General features: G+C 50.6%; 2 protein-coding genes across 11 annotated transcripts in view; both read left to right on the top strand.

The window, feature by feature from the left end:
* RNF130 (ring finger protein 130) overlaps window positions 1–7885 on the top strand; it is a 116793-nt gene extending 108908 nt beyond the window's left edge. Inside the window, exons 8-9 of one of the 2 annotated variants that reach the window (XM_074313339.1) lie at window positions 548–635; window positions 736–7885. In XM_074313339.1, coding sequence (XP_074169440.1) covers window positions 548–635; window positions 736–823 — 176 coding nt within the window. In that variant the 3' untranslated portion in view covers window positions 824–7885. Of the gene's footprint in view, window positions 1–547 lie in introns of both variants that reach the window. The other variant, XM_074313340.1, reaches the window with a different exon arrangement.
* A 3077-nt stretch (window positions 7886–10962) lies between these two features.
* The window catches only part of TBC1D9B (TBC1 domain family member 9B), a 38668-nt gene continuing 33303 nt past the window's right edge, over window positions 10963–16327 (top strand). For 8 of the 9 annotated variants that reach the window (XR_012489745.1, XM_074313337.1, XM_019716945.2 and 5 more), the window contains exons 1-2: window positions 10963–11254; window positions 14258–14368. Coding sequence is in view for 8 of the 9 variants with exons in the window: in XM_074313337.1 (XP_074169438.1) it covers window positions 11137–11254; window positions 14258–14368 (229 nt within the window). In the remaining variant the exon portion in view is untranslated. The remainder of the gene's footprint in view (window positions 11255–14257; window positions 14369–16327) is intronic. The other variant, XM_019716944.2, reaches the window with a different exon arrangement.

Below are 16327 nucleotides of genomic sequence, written 5' to 3'. Positions count from 1 at the left end.
AAAAGATTTGAAGAAAATGCTTTACAAAAATACACAATTGATTAATAGGCACATGAAAAGATGCCAAATATCAGGGAAATGTACAATATAATGATATAACCTTAATATAAATAAAACCTTTTTAGTGCCCTACCAGAGCCTTGAAGTCACAACCGCAGTTTGCCCAGTGATGAAGGGGCTCTGTGCACCCTCCACCCTGGGCTCACACGGGAGGGGCAGGCGTGGGCCACATGCTCGGAGGTCCCTGGGTAGAAGTCTCCAAGTTTGTAAGTGGAGGCTTTTTAACAGCATCAGGCAGCTGTTGCTTTGCAGAGCTCCAGTGGTTAGTCTTTTGGGGACCTGAACATTGGAATTTACTTATTTAAAGTCTGGTTAAATTGAGGAATGCCTGACTTCTTGTAATTTCTCTCATGATAAGAGTCCAAAATATAGACACATATTTAAGGAAATGTGATGATTTGAAGACAATCCACATTCTTTCCTTCAAGCCACGTGGAAAGTGTCAGCCTGATGACCTACTAAGTCTGTTTTCTTCTTCCTTTTCCAGGTGGTCACTTCTTTCATCGAAGCTCTTTGTCCCCTCGGAGCCTGGTGTATGAAAGTGAATTCTCTACACTCGAACCTTCTTTGGACATGTATGAGGAGAACAAAACCTGAATTTTTAAATGGGCTGTTGGGGGTCACCTCTTTTGTGATTTGATTTATGATCACCTTTCTTATTTTGTATTCTGTCAGCGTCCGTTTTGGAAGAATGGCAGCGCTTTCCAAGCACAGGTTGGGGCACAGGGTTAAAATGCAGTGTTCCCCCAAGGTGAGGCTTTGAGGACAACGTTATTGTCCAGATGACCTGGTGGCCCTGAAACCCACCCAAAGCTGGGCACTGTACATGGGCCCCAACAACCTTGGCTGTTTGCAGAGAAGAGGCGGGCCGGGGGTTAATGTTGCATCGCAAACATGTCTCTGAATAATCCCATGCTGTCTGGGTGACATTGGGTTTTTAAATACCTTTGCACCCCCCACGTACTGCGCATACTAAAGCCTGCAGGCGTGCTTCTTACTGACACGGCAGCAGTTGCTGCTGCGTGGCCCGCTCTGTGTTTTCCTGTCTCTTATTCTTTCTGTTAAAGGCCCTCTTCCTAAAGGTTCCTGAGAGGAAGCCTCGCTTTTTGTCCCTCCTCTGAGACTGACCACCCAGAGCACCGCAATGGGGCTGCAGGAAGATCGAGCAGGATGGGCAGTCCACATTGTCGTAGAGCATGACATAAGGTGACACGTACTTATGTGACCACCAAAACACTGAAGGCCCTGTCCCTGAGGCCTGTGGATTTGTCTGCTTGGCAACTGCCAAGGTGTGTGGGGACGTGGCTCCCGGGAGGCCAGCCTGGCAATGATCTTGGGGTGATGGCCAGTGGGTGTCAATGTCAGAATGGTTCTAAGTGGTTTCCTGAGAAAGTCAAACCTCCTCCTTGCTGTTCAGACACCAGATAAGCACCCTCTTCAGTCTTCACTGGTCTAACCCAGTCCCCTCCCACCAGCTGCGCATCACCATGAGGAAGTCACAGGAGCTCCCAGAAAAGACGCGGAGGCCAGCACAGCGCACATCCGAGACACACGCGCTCTTCCCACTCATCTGGGATGACATCAGGTTAACATCCCTAGAAATGTGTGTCTTAAGAGTAATCTCGACACGGAACCACTAGGATCAAATTTATCAAACAAATCTAGGCGTCCTTTTTGGTGAAGGACGCACCATAGCTCAGCCTGTTTCTCCTGTGGACTCATGCCACGCAGAGGTGTGAATGTGCTCAGACCCGTAGGTCCTTGTTATGAGAGTGGAAGTTCAGCCTCCATGAGCCTAGAGTCAGACCCAGCAGAAAACCATGCAGACCCGTGGACCCCCTGTGCTGCTGTTTTTACTGACTGTGGAACAGAAGTTTGAGGGGGGCACGTGCCGTATCTCTACATGCACGGGCTCCTGTTTAGCCGCGTCTCTTCTCATGATGTGTTGCTCAGATGCCTCAGACACAGTTGTGCCCGGAACAAAAACCCTCAGACGACCAGGGTGGTGGCAGCCTTTAGGACCATTGCCTGGGCGTGACCAGCAGGGTTTTGTTTTTAATTATCTGAGACTGGAACAGTGCAGATTTTTAAAGTCTTTGCAACTTTTATTTTACCTTTAACCAAGGGCTTTTGTTTGTTTCCTTTTTATAGTCTTTGGACTATAAAAAAAGGTTGTTGATAAAGCCAGTTTCAAGCGAGCACTGTTCAGAGGCAGGTTTGCCACTGGCTTTGTGGTGAGACAGTGGAGTCAAGGAAGTTAAACCCTGTCAGCTGTGGGTTCCAGACATGCACCTGCATTTGTATTTGGTTTGGCTCTTTCCCCAGGGGAGATAGCTGTTTTGACCATGTTATCCCCACCACGACCTGGCTTTCCTGGACCAGAACTCAGATCCCAGCGCAGTATTTTCTTCTGATTTGCGCAGTCTTACAAAAGCATATACATTAAATTTCACTCGAGACATTCCTTTACTGAAAAGAAATGACATGGCTTGAGAAGAAATTAAAATTTCCGGCCCCTAAAAGTCCACTTACCGATACAATATTTGAATTTCTGGTAAAGCTAGGGCACATATTCCCTGTTGATTAATCAAGGAGACATTTCTTGTAGGGAATTCACTCAGAATAGTGCTTCAGATCTCACCTCGACACCCTTTTCTGAAAATCGGGGCCATTTGCCTGCTCAGCTACAGAATGTCCTGCTTTGTCAGGAGGGACCATCACGTCTCCATGAAGGTCACATCCCTTGGGCATAGCGCGGGTGCCATGATTTGTCCCACATAGCAGCCTCTTTGCTGGCAGCTGTGCTGGTGGAAAATCACCTGCCAAGCCACCCATGGACCCTGCTGGGGCGGGACATCCTGGTTGCTTGCATATGAGCTTTGTGAGGACACAACAGGGGCACCCCTGCCTTTGAGAAGCTCGAGGTGTGGGAGCAGTTTATTGGCGTGCAGAGAGGAGCTTTTTCCGCCATGTCTGAGCATCTCAGCTGTCTTACAGCCACAGTGGTTATTACCCAGGAAATGTATGATAACCTTTGATCGTTGTGGGGGGTATGGGGAGGACTATTTGAAGAATGGAAGGGGCAGAGGAGCGAGCTACTGACACCACAGACCCTCCGTCCCTCCAGTGGACTGCTCCGAGCTGGGCCTGGCTCCAGCCTCTCCTCCCGGCCCGGCTGCGGCCATCCCCAGGCCGAGCTGGGTGCAGAACTCGCAGCACACACCACAGGATGCATGGGGAGGGGGCGTGGAGCCGCCAGGAATTGGGCTGTGATGGGTAAAATGCAAATACCTACAATTTGGTGATTTTAGACTTCCTAAGGCAAGAACTTCCCACAGCTCTCCTTTCCTGTTATCTTAGGGAGAGTAGAGAGGCGGCTGGCCAGAAAAGAACCATGCTGTCTGCAGCAGAGTTGCCCAGTGGTGGTAGTGGTATTATCGGGCAGCATTTCCACCCAGGGCTGCCTGCCTCTGCCCCCTCAGGGAAAGAGAAGCTCTACCACCAGGTGGTTCAAAACACCTTGCAAAGTCTGGTGAACTTCACTGTTTAAGAAAGACTCCATCTCCCTGCCCCTCCTCAGGCCTAGCTCAGAGAATATCCACAAGGCACTTCCCTGAACACCAGCTTGGACCTTGGGCCAAGCCTGCGCCTGCCAGCTGCCCCAATGCACGCAACAGCCCAAAAGACACAGTTGCAAAAGGTTTAAACAAAATAAGATTACTAAATTAACTAACTTGATATTTCCTATGGGCTTTATAAGTTCTCATATTTTTATTATCCCTCATATCCAGTTCTTTCCTTGGTCTACATGTTAAATGAAACTGGTTTTAATTGAAGAAAAATCAAAATGTCATCTTGCTGTTAACCTTTATTATTTAGGCAGTGCTTCTGCTATACAGGAAAACAAGGAAGTGGAGTTAATGTCAGGTCACCTTCATAAGTGGTTGCTGCTCATAAATGGCATGAAACAGAAACACTGATTTCCAGTAACTAGGATTTAGAAGGAAAAAGGTAGGATTATAAAGCTAACTTTGTCAACAGACCTTTCTTACGTCCTCATTATGTACCAAACGCGTATGCTCAGAGTGAAGATGAATCCAGTGATCGCTAAGATTTTGGCTGTTGTAGAAAACTGGCGCGTTAACAACCAACTGGGCCGTGAGACCAAATGAAATGAGGGTGAGTCATGAAGATGGGGTTTCCCAGGGCGCAGATGGAGGGACATAGTGCAGCTGTGCAGAGCCCACGAGGGACCTGAGGTGGCTGGGAACACGGCACCTCCAAGGGGGCATGAGACTGGCAAGGGTCTGGGTGTCACTTGCTGGGCAGGAAAGACTTTGCTGTGGGGAGGACCCAAATCTCTGTTTAGAGAGTGAGCTGGGGTGGGGGTGGGCCAGATAGACACTGCAACGCCTCGTGCCTGGGCCTGCCTTAGGGGCCAGGCAGAGCAGAGGACATTACAGTTAGGTCCAAGATCAGGCTCTGACTGAAAGTGGAAAAGGAGGGAGCCAGGAGATTGAAGCCAAAGGTCAGGTTGCCAGTCTCTGTGACTGGGTGGTAGGATCCAGGGACAGCCCTTGTGGGGACACTTTAGATCGTGGGGCTGGCAGGGCCTCGAGAGGTGGGCATGGAGGTGCAGCTCTGGGTCTCAGGCACACATTTGGTCACGGAAGGATGATCTGGGCATAGCCTTTCTGTGCATCAGGATTCCTGGGAAGCTGTATATGTCACCTAGACAAACCAAAGTAGCCTCCACATAATGGCAGTCCCTCAAGTGCCCCAATCTTTCTTTCTCTCTCTTTCTCTCTCTCTCTCTCTCTCTCTCCCCCCCCCTTCCCTCTTTTTCCTGGAGTGAGTGTCTAGCCAGGCTTGGTGTTCCCTTAGTTTGGATGATGGTGGAAGCCAGAGCCAGAGCAGGGCTTAAATTGCCCAGCAACATGAGAGCCAGGCCTGGGATAAAGCCCTGAGGAGACTGACATTAGGTATAAACAGAAGGAGCTGCTAACAGCAAGTGACTTAGAAAAACCACTGAGTGATTGCGCTGTTTAAGAAAGGCTTTTTCACCTCACCACCATGCCCGAGGCAGGCTGGCCAGTCCTCACCCACTCCCAGAAATGGAGTTTGGGATTAAACTCAGCATTTGCTCCCAACTCAACTCATGAGTAAGGGACCATATCACAGGGTGACCATTACGACACCCACAACTTAAAATCAGCCTCTTCCCTATTGAGAGCAGTTGTTACAAGTAAGGTACATCTAGTTTTGCCATTTCTTTTCGCCTCGTTGGTAAATTGTTCCAAAGCCCACTGGCCAAGGATGAGTGTTGAGTGTACGTGTTCACATGACATCCGTGGACGTGGTTGAGGTCCTGTCAGTAGGACTGGAAATATTTTATGCATTTTAGGTATCATGACATCAGAGAACGTACAGAAAGAAGGACGCGGAGGCCAGCTGCCTATGTTGCGCCTGCATGGAATTCTGCTTTCCTTCCCGTCTCCTGAAACAGCAGCCAGAGCAATGAGAGCGAGGCCCATGAGCCTGCGCTCAGGGGGGAGGGTTTCTCCTGCAGAGGCCATGTCCCCGACCGCCCCCCCCCCAGCTGTGCTGGGGCCCCAGGTCCCCAACTCATACCCACCTCTTGAGGTCTGGGTGAGGGGTGCTGAGGTGGGGGTCAGGAGCCCCCTTGTGGCCATGCTGCTCTTCTGGGGTGTTGGTCAAGTTGGGAGGTTTGCCCTCTTTCTTAGGAATGTCCTAGAAGATCCCAACAAACTGAGCCTTGAATAAGAGACATCGGTTGGTCCCCAACAGACATGGGATGAAAGCAGTCACCCACGTTCTCCAGCGCTGCATCCCATCAGCCTTCAAGGACCATGGAGAGGAAGGGGTACCACCAGCCTCGGCTGCTAAGAGGATGACACATCTGCGCCCAAGATTTGGCTCTCATGCTCCCACAAGGCCCTGTGGGGGTCCCCAGTCCATAACCTAGAACTCATCTGGGGTTTTCCCTCTTGCAGTTCACCATAGCTCAAGCCACCTTTTCTGTTTTCTTCCATATGACTTGGGGAAGAAGGAAGATACTTTATGACAAACAAAAAACTTAAAAACTTTGAACTTCGTGCAACCTGAGTATTGAACTTAGAGGCGGATTAGTGCTGCTGGAGCTTTCCGTCCTGGGCTCGCCTAGTTTCTCCCACTGAAAGATGCAGGTTTGGGGTCGTGCAGACCTGCTTCGGCTGCCTGAAGGGACTGACTTTCTCAGGAGTAGCAGGCCTGGGAAGGCACTGCTGTGCCAGGAGGCTGCCAGCGTGTGCATACTCAAGCTGAGGTAGCGGTCCAGCTCAGCAGGAAGCGCCTTCAGAAACTGCAGCTTTTCTTCTGTGGACAAGCCGAGAGCTGGAGGATGTCATGAGCATCCTTTTCTCAGCTGCAGTGGACCCTTCATCCCCTGGGACATAGCTCCCAAGGTCCTCGGTCTGTTTAATGCTGGGCTGAAACAGCTCAATGCTCACCAGGCCACTGCTGCTCGCCTGACGACGCTGACGCCTTTCTCAGCTCCTCACCCTCCTCAGTCATTCTCATCCCTGCTCGCCAGCAATCAATCTCTGCAGTTACCGGTGACTATCAAGAGTTACAGATGATTGTTCTGAGATAGTTTTTACAAATTTAACCCAACACAAAGTGAATTCTAATTGGCTTACAGAATTATCCTTCATCCACAACTAAATCCAAGTATATTTATGCTAAGTGACAGTAAAGGACTTTTCTAGTGACTAGAGGTACTGAGCCTCCAGTGGGGGTAGGGTGGGCAGACTGTAACATCGCGGCCTTAGGTGAGTAAGCTGTTCCCAAGCAGAAAGGCTGACTACCTACTGACGGCCGGCATGCCATGAGGACCGGGTCACCAGGTGTGGCCGGTGCCAGGGTCCCAGGCTGGACAGCCTGAGATGACACATGCCATCCTGGAGAGAAGCAGAGAGGGCACTTTGTCCCCTGGCAGCCCATACCTGGCTGCTGACCCAGCTGAGGCACAGTGCCCTTCGCCCATACTTGGGGCCGGACTCTGGTGCCTTAGCTGAGAATGGGAAGCAGTGTCTACTCCCAAGTGACAATGGCTCTGTCTGAGGACACTGACCAGTGTGATTGCAGAAACAGGAAGAGACCCCAAGCTGGAAATGCTATTTGGGTCTGGGGAACACTCTCCCTAATAGAACAAGCCTGTTCCTGTATAAGAGGAGGGGGTCCAAATCCTAGGCCACAACGTCACAATGGTTTCTGACCGTCAGTAGCTTTTGTACTCATATCAAATACTAAAGTGGTCCCTTTCGTATCTGAGTCATCCCAAGAGCCCCTCTTACTCTGAGTTCCTGCTAACTATGCACAACATCTCTGAGGATGAGGTATAAACTATTTTTCTAACTACACACAGGTGATTTGGGGCAGAGGAGGCTTGAATAAACCTCAATGTGGCGAATGACTTATCTTCCACCTTGAGCTATGAAACGGAAACTATGCACTTGAATTTTAATTCACCATTGGCTAGCTTGTGCCAGAAAGAACAAACGTCAAATATCCAAGAAACAAAACTGATCATTAGCTTAATTTGGGGACTCACTGTAGGGGGAGTTTCCTTGTCTACAACACAGACACCTGCAAGTATAAGCCCTTTCAAATGCTCTGGGCAGCACAACTCTGAGGTCCATGTGGTTGATGTAAGTATAATTAAGTAGTGAAATTATATGGTGTATACCTATGTGCCGATAGTGTATACCTGTATGTGCGGGATTTGCCAATATAACCATTTCAATAAAAACCTGTTGAAAAAGCTGCTCTGGGCACACGGAGTACTGTTGATGGTAACCTGCATCAATGAGGACTCTTTGGGTTGCAAGTGACAGAAACCCCAACCCAAAATGGCTTAAGTAAAAGGGGGACACAGTGGCTCACAAAAGCTGAAACATCAGGGTATGCTTGTTTCAGGCATGGCGTGGTTTGGTCCTCAAACACTCATACCAGGACACATCACTAGCTTTGCTTCCTCCACATAAACTCCAGGCCCAGGCTCAGGTGGTGGTGGCCCCATCAGCACCAGAGCTAGCTTCCCCAGGAGGTAACCCAGACCAGGATGACATCTCCTCCACCCTGACTGGCTTGGTGGGAGGCACATGGCCATCACTAAGCCAGCCCCTGTGGTAACAGAGACAGAATGTGCCAATGGCCACGGCCAGCAAGGGTTCACTTCTGCAGCCCAGGAATGCCCTCAGCTTCACCTGAAAAACAAGAGCTGAGACTTCTAAGGTCTGCTTTCCCACAGCAAACTCATGATGCTGCATCATGAGAAGTGGGTGCTGGGGCAAAGCAGCAGGTATCCAATACAGGGGGAAAGAGCTGGAGCCAGAAAGGTCTGCACGTCAGTACCACCTCTGCCATGTACTAGTGTGAACTGGGCAGATCATTTCATCTGTCTGGATTTCAGTTTTATTGTCTCTAAAATAGGGATCATAAAATATCTATACCTCTTGGGGTTAACATGTGGGGATTAGATTTAAAATGTAAGTCTAGTATCCAGAATATATAAATAACTCTTACAGTGCAACACTAAAAATAACCCAATTTCAAAACGGACAAAGGATATGAATAGATATTTTTCCAATAAAGACATACAAACGACCATCAAGCACATGAAAAGATGTTCCATATCATAAGTCACTAGGGAATTGCAAATCCAAACCACATGAGGTATCACTTCACACCCACTAGGATGGCCATAATAAAAAAGAAAATAATAAATGTTGATGAAATAAGGGGAAACTGCAACCCTCACACACCACTAATGGGAATGTGAAATGGTGTGGCTGCTTCAGAAAAGTTTGACAATTCCCTAAAAAGATAAACATAGCTTTACCATATGACTGACCAATTCCACCTGCCCAACAGAACAGAAAACATGCCCACACAAAACATGTCCGCAGATGTTCATAGCAGCATTATTCGTAACAGCTAAAAAGGAGAAACAATGTAGTTGTCCACCACCTGATGAATGGATCAACAAAATGTCACATATCCATACAATGGAATATTATTGAACCATAAAAAAGGAATGAAGCCCTGATACATGCATGGATGAACCTTGAACAGGTTATGGTAAGCAATGGAAGCCAGACACAAAGGCCACATATTGTACAATTTCATTCACATGAAATGTCCAGAATGGGCAAATCTATAGGGACAGAAACAGATTTTGGTTGCCCGGGTGGAAGGGGATGGGGAATAGGAATGGGGAGTGACCGCTAATGGGTAAGAGGTTTCTCTTCTGGAGTGATAAAAATGCTCTGGAATTAGTGGTGATGGTTGCACAACTTTGTGAACATACTAATAGTCACTAAATTGTGTACTTTAAAAGGGTGAATCTTACAGAATGTGAATTATGTCTTAGAAAATAAAAGAAAAACGAAGTAGGCTTAGCACATCCTCAGTGCTCAATAAATGTTTGTCCTGGGGTGGCCGGTTGGCTCAGTTGGTTAGAGCACAGTGCACAAAACACTCAGGTCCCGGTTAGATTCCCACATGGGCCAGGGAGCTACGCCCTCCACAAATCAACTAGATTGAAAACAATGACTTGACTTGGAGCTGGATGACTTGATGGGCCCTGGAAAAACACACTGTTCCCCAATATTCCCCAGTAAAAAAAGTTTTTTTTAAAGTGACATTAAAAAATGTTTGTCCTTTTCCATCTTATAAAGAATATTCTGAAAAGGTGGTTTCCAGCAGCAGCAGCAGTAGCATCACCTTGAAACTTGTTAGAAATACAGATACTCTGATGTGGGGCCCAGCGATCTGTATTTTAACCAGCCCTGCAGGTGATTCTGATGCAGCTCAAGTTTGAGAATCACTGGAGTGAAGAAACCAAATTCTTGACAGCACAAGAACACGTTATCAGTTTAAGCTTCCAAGGTTTAGAGAAAACCAGCCTCTGCATCTTGAAAGTTGATTCTCTCAAGCAACATTTCAGAAGACCTATGATCACTCTGGCTACCAACCTTGAAACCGCCTATTCGTATCTAAATCTATCATAGTCGATTCTTGAATGCCAGTGACAAAAACCCAATTTGAAACCAGCGTAAGCCTCCTGGGGTGATTCTAAAGTGTCCCTTCCCTCTGCCCTCCTGCCAGATCCTGGCAGGCTCAGGCCAGCGGGTGACCCCGCGTCCCAACTGGCCCTGGACATTCTGCGTTCACGCCTATTGTCCCAGACGGAGTTACCAGCTGCCCCTTTCACTCAAAACGGTCAGTGTTTGGGCTGTGAAGGGTCGACCCCTACAGGCCAGCACTGGGAGAGCAGGGACTGGCAACGCAGCCCCGTGTGGCTGTCCGCCCGATACCAGTGCAAGAAACTTCTGCTGGCCTCACAGCCACCCAGCCTTAGTGTCCCCATCTCTCTGGTGGGGACTGCACTGATTTCTGAGGATCCCGCCAGTATCGGGGGTTCCTGACAACGTCGCTCCTGGAGCTCCTCCTAGTCTTAGGCCTGAGTGCCAAAATTCTGAGAATTATCACTATCGTCTAGCCCTTTTCCAGCCGCCCTTTGCAATGTTCACGCTGGTCGCACTGCAGCATAAGCAAAAGTGTACTTCCAAACGCTATTTCTTTACATTGCCCCGCCCCCGAACCCTGGACAGGTTTTCACAAGACGCCAGGGGCCGTGCTCTGCACAACCAGTTCCCCTGGTCTGTGGACTCTGCCATTCCGAGCAGAGCCCATGGCCCGGGGCTGGGCCGTTCCTCCTGAGTGAAGCTGCAGAGCTGTGGCCTGCGGCGGCGAGGGCGAAAGGCAGGCGGACACCGCGGGGCAGGCCGGCGTGGGGGCGGGGCCGGCGTGGGGGCGGGGCCGGCGTGGGCGGGGCCGGCTGGGCGAGCCGCGCGCGGCCGGCGGGGAGCCGGCGCCCGGTGGTCCGGCCTCCCGCCAGGGGGCGCCGCCCGCTCGGCCCACCTCCCGCTCCTCCCTCTCGCTCGGCCCAGGCGCGGCGACAGCGGCGGCGTTTCCGCCTGACCGGCAGGGCCCGGTACGAGCGGCCCTACGATGTGGCTGGCCCCAGAGGAGGTGCTGGTGGCCAACGCGCTGTGGGTGACAGAACGAGCGAACCCCTTCTTTGTGCTGCAGCGGCGCCGGGGCCACGGGCAGGGCGGCGGCCTTACGGGTGAGAAGCTCACGGCGGCCGGGCGGGAAGGGCGCGCCGGTGGCGGGGCCGAACGACTCGCCCGGATGGGTCTGTCCTCGGTGCGTCGACGCGGACGCGCACGTCAGCGCGCGCGGCACGGGATGGGGTCGCGAGGCCGGGCCTGGCGGGGCTGGGTGATGGGGGCCGGGCTGGAGGTGGAAGGTGTGGAAGAGGCCCCGGGTCGTGGGGTAGGAACCGGGCAGGGGGCGGAGGTGAGTACGGAGACCTGGCGGCGCGAGGCAGGGACCGGGCAAGGGCGGGAGGCGAGGACAGAGATCTGGGCGGCGCGCCGATGAGGACGGGGAGGGGACTGGAGGAAGACATGGGCTGGCATTGGGAGGCTGATCAAGAGACTTCGGCCAACCCTTGGAAGGCTGGCAGCGGCCTCTGCGCGGACTTGGGGACCGTGAGCTTCCCGGGGCTGAGCCGATGCGTGTGCAGCTTCCTGGAGTGGATTTCACAGCTGAAAGTCAGCGAGATCTCCTGGGCCTCTTCCTCGGCCTCAGTTTCCACAAGGGCCTCTGAGTGGACAAGAGATACAGTCCACCTTTCCTTTTGCCTCCTTTATTACCAGCTCACTAAAGAATTGTCCTTTTAGCAAGATCAGAGTTCCCCCGAGCTGCAGACTGGCCTTGGCCCCAATCCTTCCATCTTCTCCTGCCCTTTGGAGAAGGCGCCATTGGAGCTGCAGACCAAGGCTTTGACAAATGACCAGTATACAGTGTCCTGCTGAGCTAATCACGATATGCCTCTGTGCCTGTATGGGCATCACCACTCACCCAGGACGAGACTGAACAGGCCCCTCCTGGGGTTGTGTGGACTGTGAGATCCAAGGAATGTCCCCTGGGCATTGCCTCTGCAGGTGTCTGAGGCCCCTGGTGCTTCAGGGCCTGCACAGGAACTACCAGAGCAGAGCTGGGTCAAGCTCAGGGCTGGACCAGTGCCTGTGCCCCTCTGGTGGCTATTGCCATGCAGGACTTTGGGCTCAATCTTGCCAGATTTTCCCATTTATCAAGAGAATTTTCCATGAAACATCCTGATTTTAAACATGAGCAGCTAATATAGTCCCACAAAATGCAGAGGCTTCCCATGGGAGACCACCACTGCCAGCCTCTGCTGGGCCGCACCTCCTAGTGTGGAAGAGGCTATACTGGTCCCAAGAAGACTGTGTTCCCTTCAGTGCCTTGGGCTCCCTCCCAACAGCCTGGAGAATCACCGGAGCCAGTGTTAGACTGGCCTCCTAACCAGGCAGGCTGCTCAGTAGAGATGAAACAGAAGCCCCTCTGGAGAGGCTGATCAGTGCTCACCCTTGGAAGCTACTGCAAGCCCGTGTTGGAAATTGAGGTGCAGGTGCCCAGTACCTTCTGTTGCACCAGGGTGCCAGTGTGTCAGATCGGCTGCTTTGAGTGCTTGTTCTGTACTGTTTCCGTAGATGGTCTCAGCAAGTGGGACCATCTCCCCCGTCCTGCACAGAGAAGGCCCTTTCCACCTCACTCATCTCTCCATATCCCCCAGGAAACCATTTCTTGAACTCACTCCAGCTAGGTTTCGTGAGCCCTGCCATTGCCTCTGCCATGGCCTTCCCTGTGCCATCATAGACATCATGGTCTCCTGACCATCTCCCGAGGAAAGGAACAGTTAGTGACGTGGTTTCATTCCAGCTGTCTTTTATAAACAGATGCCAACCTGTAATCCTCACTGAAGAGTCTGAGTGTGATGAGATGGTCCATCCATTACAAAGCTTTCAGGTCTCATAATTCATAATTCTCATAATTCAACAGTGTAAGGATGAAAATTAAATTTCCAAGACCAGAAAAACTCCAACAGAAATCATGAAAAAACGTTTATTCCGAATACTGATAAAGCTTGAATATGCTACTTTAACTGCAATTTAAAAAGGCATTTTAGAAAATTTCAATAAAACAAGTGAGAAGTTGCAAACTCCTGACTTGGACATATGTGAAGAGTACCTTTTTTTTTTTTCCTTTTTTTTTGTAATTGATCGTTTATTAAAGACTGGAGGGGGGAAAATGATTAAAATGGAATATGAAACAAAAATGTTGAAGCTTGAGTAATAAAATTAATAGAAATGACTCTAACATCAACAGGAAAAGGGTAACAAAATATTTTGAGACCATACCAAAAGCAGCACTTCACTAAAAGGAAAAAATAAATTTTGAATAGGAACAATAAACAAGTTTTTAGATAGCTTGATAATTCAGTTAATGAAGAGGAATGAATCAAGTCAGACATTTCCTCTGATTTGTCGGAGAAATTGTGACATTAACAAAGGGTGTACATGATAAGAAGAAAAACTTGAAATGCCCTAAAATGCTTCAGAAAGATGGAAAAAAAACTGCATTACTGTTTTCTCAAATTGGACACTTCTAAAAATTTGCACGTCCTTTTCAGTCATGACTTTCGAAGCTGCAAAGAACTTCCTTAAACTTTTCATACTACATTATCTTCCTGTTGTGTATATGGAAAATGATGTTACGAAATTACTATCTTATGAAAAAAGCCATCAGAATACACAGCCACGAATGCCCGTGGGGAAGGGAGAAACTTATCTGAAGAGATGTGTCTGGCAGTTAATGAAACACATTGTATAATTTTTCTGGATTTTGTGATGTTTGTGGTATTGTTTTTAATTTGTAACTTTTACTTTCTCAGTCTAGAGAAATACTTGTTTTCAAACCTAATTTTGTGTTTTTCTTCAAGAGTGCCCTCCAGATTGTTTAAGCTTTGGGCTTTAGAAACCTTGTGCCCCTGCTTCCGTCAGGAGGATAAGCAGCATCTTCCCGGAAGAAGTGGGAGGGAATTTTGTGATAGGGATCAGATACCAGCTGCCTTTGAGGAAAAAGCAGCCATTTGATGGAAGAAGGTGCTGCAGGTGTTTTTCCCCCTGGGCCCCGCCCTGGCCGCCAGGCTCAGCTCTCAGTGCTGCCCTCCCTTACCCTTCACCTCTCTCCCTGCTCCCAGGTCTTCTTGTGGGCACCCTGGACGTGGTGCTGGACTCCAGTGCCCGCGTGGCCCCTTACCGGATCCTGCACCAGACCCAAGACTCGCAGATCTACTGGACGGTGGCGAGTGGTAGGTGCCCTAGATCCTGAGGGGTGCACAGGGCCTGCCCTGAGGGGGGCCGGGAGGGTGGGGACGCAGCCCAAGTCCCTAGGCTGGCTCTTGCCCCCTGAGAGCCCAGCAGTGCCCCTCAGCACAGCGCAGGCCAGTGTCCCGCTTAGGAAGGCAGCTCAGCTGGCCCCGAGCCCAGCAGTGTCCTGAGTCATTTATGGGCATTTGTGGGACTGAGCACATATAGAGCAGGTTCCCAGCTGAGTTGGAGTAAGGTGCCCCTCTGACTTCTTCTGTCATCTCAAACCGTAAGTAAGTGTCCTTTTCGTGCCCTAAGTGCCATGTTTTTCCCGTTGTTTTTTCTTGATAGTTTGTTGTTTAAAGTGTCCCCAGCTAGTGCGGCAGCGCTGGGTAGTGTCCCTGTGGAATCAGTACATGCTGTCTGAGCTTTCTTCAGGCCCGGGTGACAGTGTGCTGGCCGCGAGTTCACGGTTAGGTAATTAACTTATATTAATAAGGTGCCTTTAAACAGAAAGATGCATAAAACAAAATTTGATATTGATCTTTAATGAAAATTTGACCAGAGGCTCTAAGGAACTTAGCCCTGCTGCTCCCCTGGGAGCAGTCTTGACGAAATCAGTATTCTAGGAGATTCTCTGGGACATAACTACTGTGAACAAGGAGAATCAGCTGCAACTGTCCTCCCAGGAGGAAACACACACCCCTTTCTGAGGATCTGGGAGGAAGTCCCCTTCCACTGGGCATCTGGCTGAGGTCACTCGGATAAAACAGTCATAACCTCCCAACAACTCCAGAAAGCAGAACTTTGGTTTCCCCTCTTTTGAAAGTAAGCAAAGTGTAGCCTAGAAGAGTTAAGTAACTTGCCCAAGGTCACACAGAACGGTAGTTCAAACCCAGAGCACCTGCTCACGCCCCTATGCCCCTATGCTGAATACCTCTACATGCTAGAAGCTACAGTATCGTTGTTCCCCAGGATAATGGTTTTCCTTGGGGACTTGAGAAGAGAGGACGAGAGTACTCACAGCTGGACCCCAGCTTCAGGAGAGGAGGGGTCAGAGCTGAAGTCATAGGATGGGCAGCAGCCAGCACAGCCCTTGCCAGGACCCGAACAGAGGTGTCCTGCCCGTTTGTGTAAACGAATAAAGGCTCAGAAAGCTGAGTTTGTCCAGGGCCAAGCTGGATGGCCAGTAGGACCCCTGCTGCCCTGGTCCCAGAGCCTGAGTGGGGCACTGGGAGGCTGGTTTGCCCACAGGGGAGAGGGGCTTCCTGTGGGGTGGGGGCTGTCCCTGAGTGGGACCCAGGATGGTTTGTGTGTACCTGGGCCATGAGGAGATGCTTAGCTCTTAATGGGCCCTTGAGATTTTCATCTCTGTCTCAGCAGTGTTCTTCGTTGGGGAGTAGATGGTCAGGGGGCAGTGGCAGTGAAACCCACCTCTCTGTGGGTAGAGAGGGTGTGGCCGTGCTGTGCGGGAACCCCTTTGGAGGCAGCGGGGCCTGGCGCTGGGGGACCCCGGCCCTTAGCCTCAGGCCACACACTGACCTGCTCCACTCCTACTCGCCCCCTGTCCCTACCCTGGCGTCTGCCATGCCTCCTCCTCTACACTCACCCTCGCCCCCTCAGTTCTCCAAAACCAGACATGGTCCTGCTGGCATCTCAGCTGGCCACTGAAGGACTTCCAGCATCTGCCTGCCTCCATTTCTGTCCTCCTCTCTTCAGCTCACATGTGGCCTTCAGCCAGTCAGGACACTGACAGGGCCTGAAGTTCCCACCTCCACCGCATCCCCCCACGTCCACCTGACTTCCTTCTCCCTCTCTGATGTCACCTCCTGTGGAGAACCTTCCCAGAGTCCCCAGGCCCGAACACCCACCCTTCCTTCTTGCTCCTTAGGACTTGCCGGCTCGCCTGCCAGACTGGCAGCTCCCTGAGGGTGAGGGTAGCTCTGCAGCTGGGCAGCCTG

The sequence above is a fragment of the Rhinolophus sinicus genome, linkage group LG10 (genome assembly GCF_036562045.2).
Source record: "Rhinolophus sinicus isolate RSC01 linkage group LG10, ASM3656204v1, whole genome shotgun sequence".
Lineage (NCBI taxonomy): Eukaryota > Metazoa > Chordata > Mammalia > Chiroptera > Rhinolophidae > Rhinolophus > Rhinolophus sinicus.
Note: the sequence above shows the minus strand (reverse complement) of the source record. Positions and strands in the feature narration are given on the sequence as shown.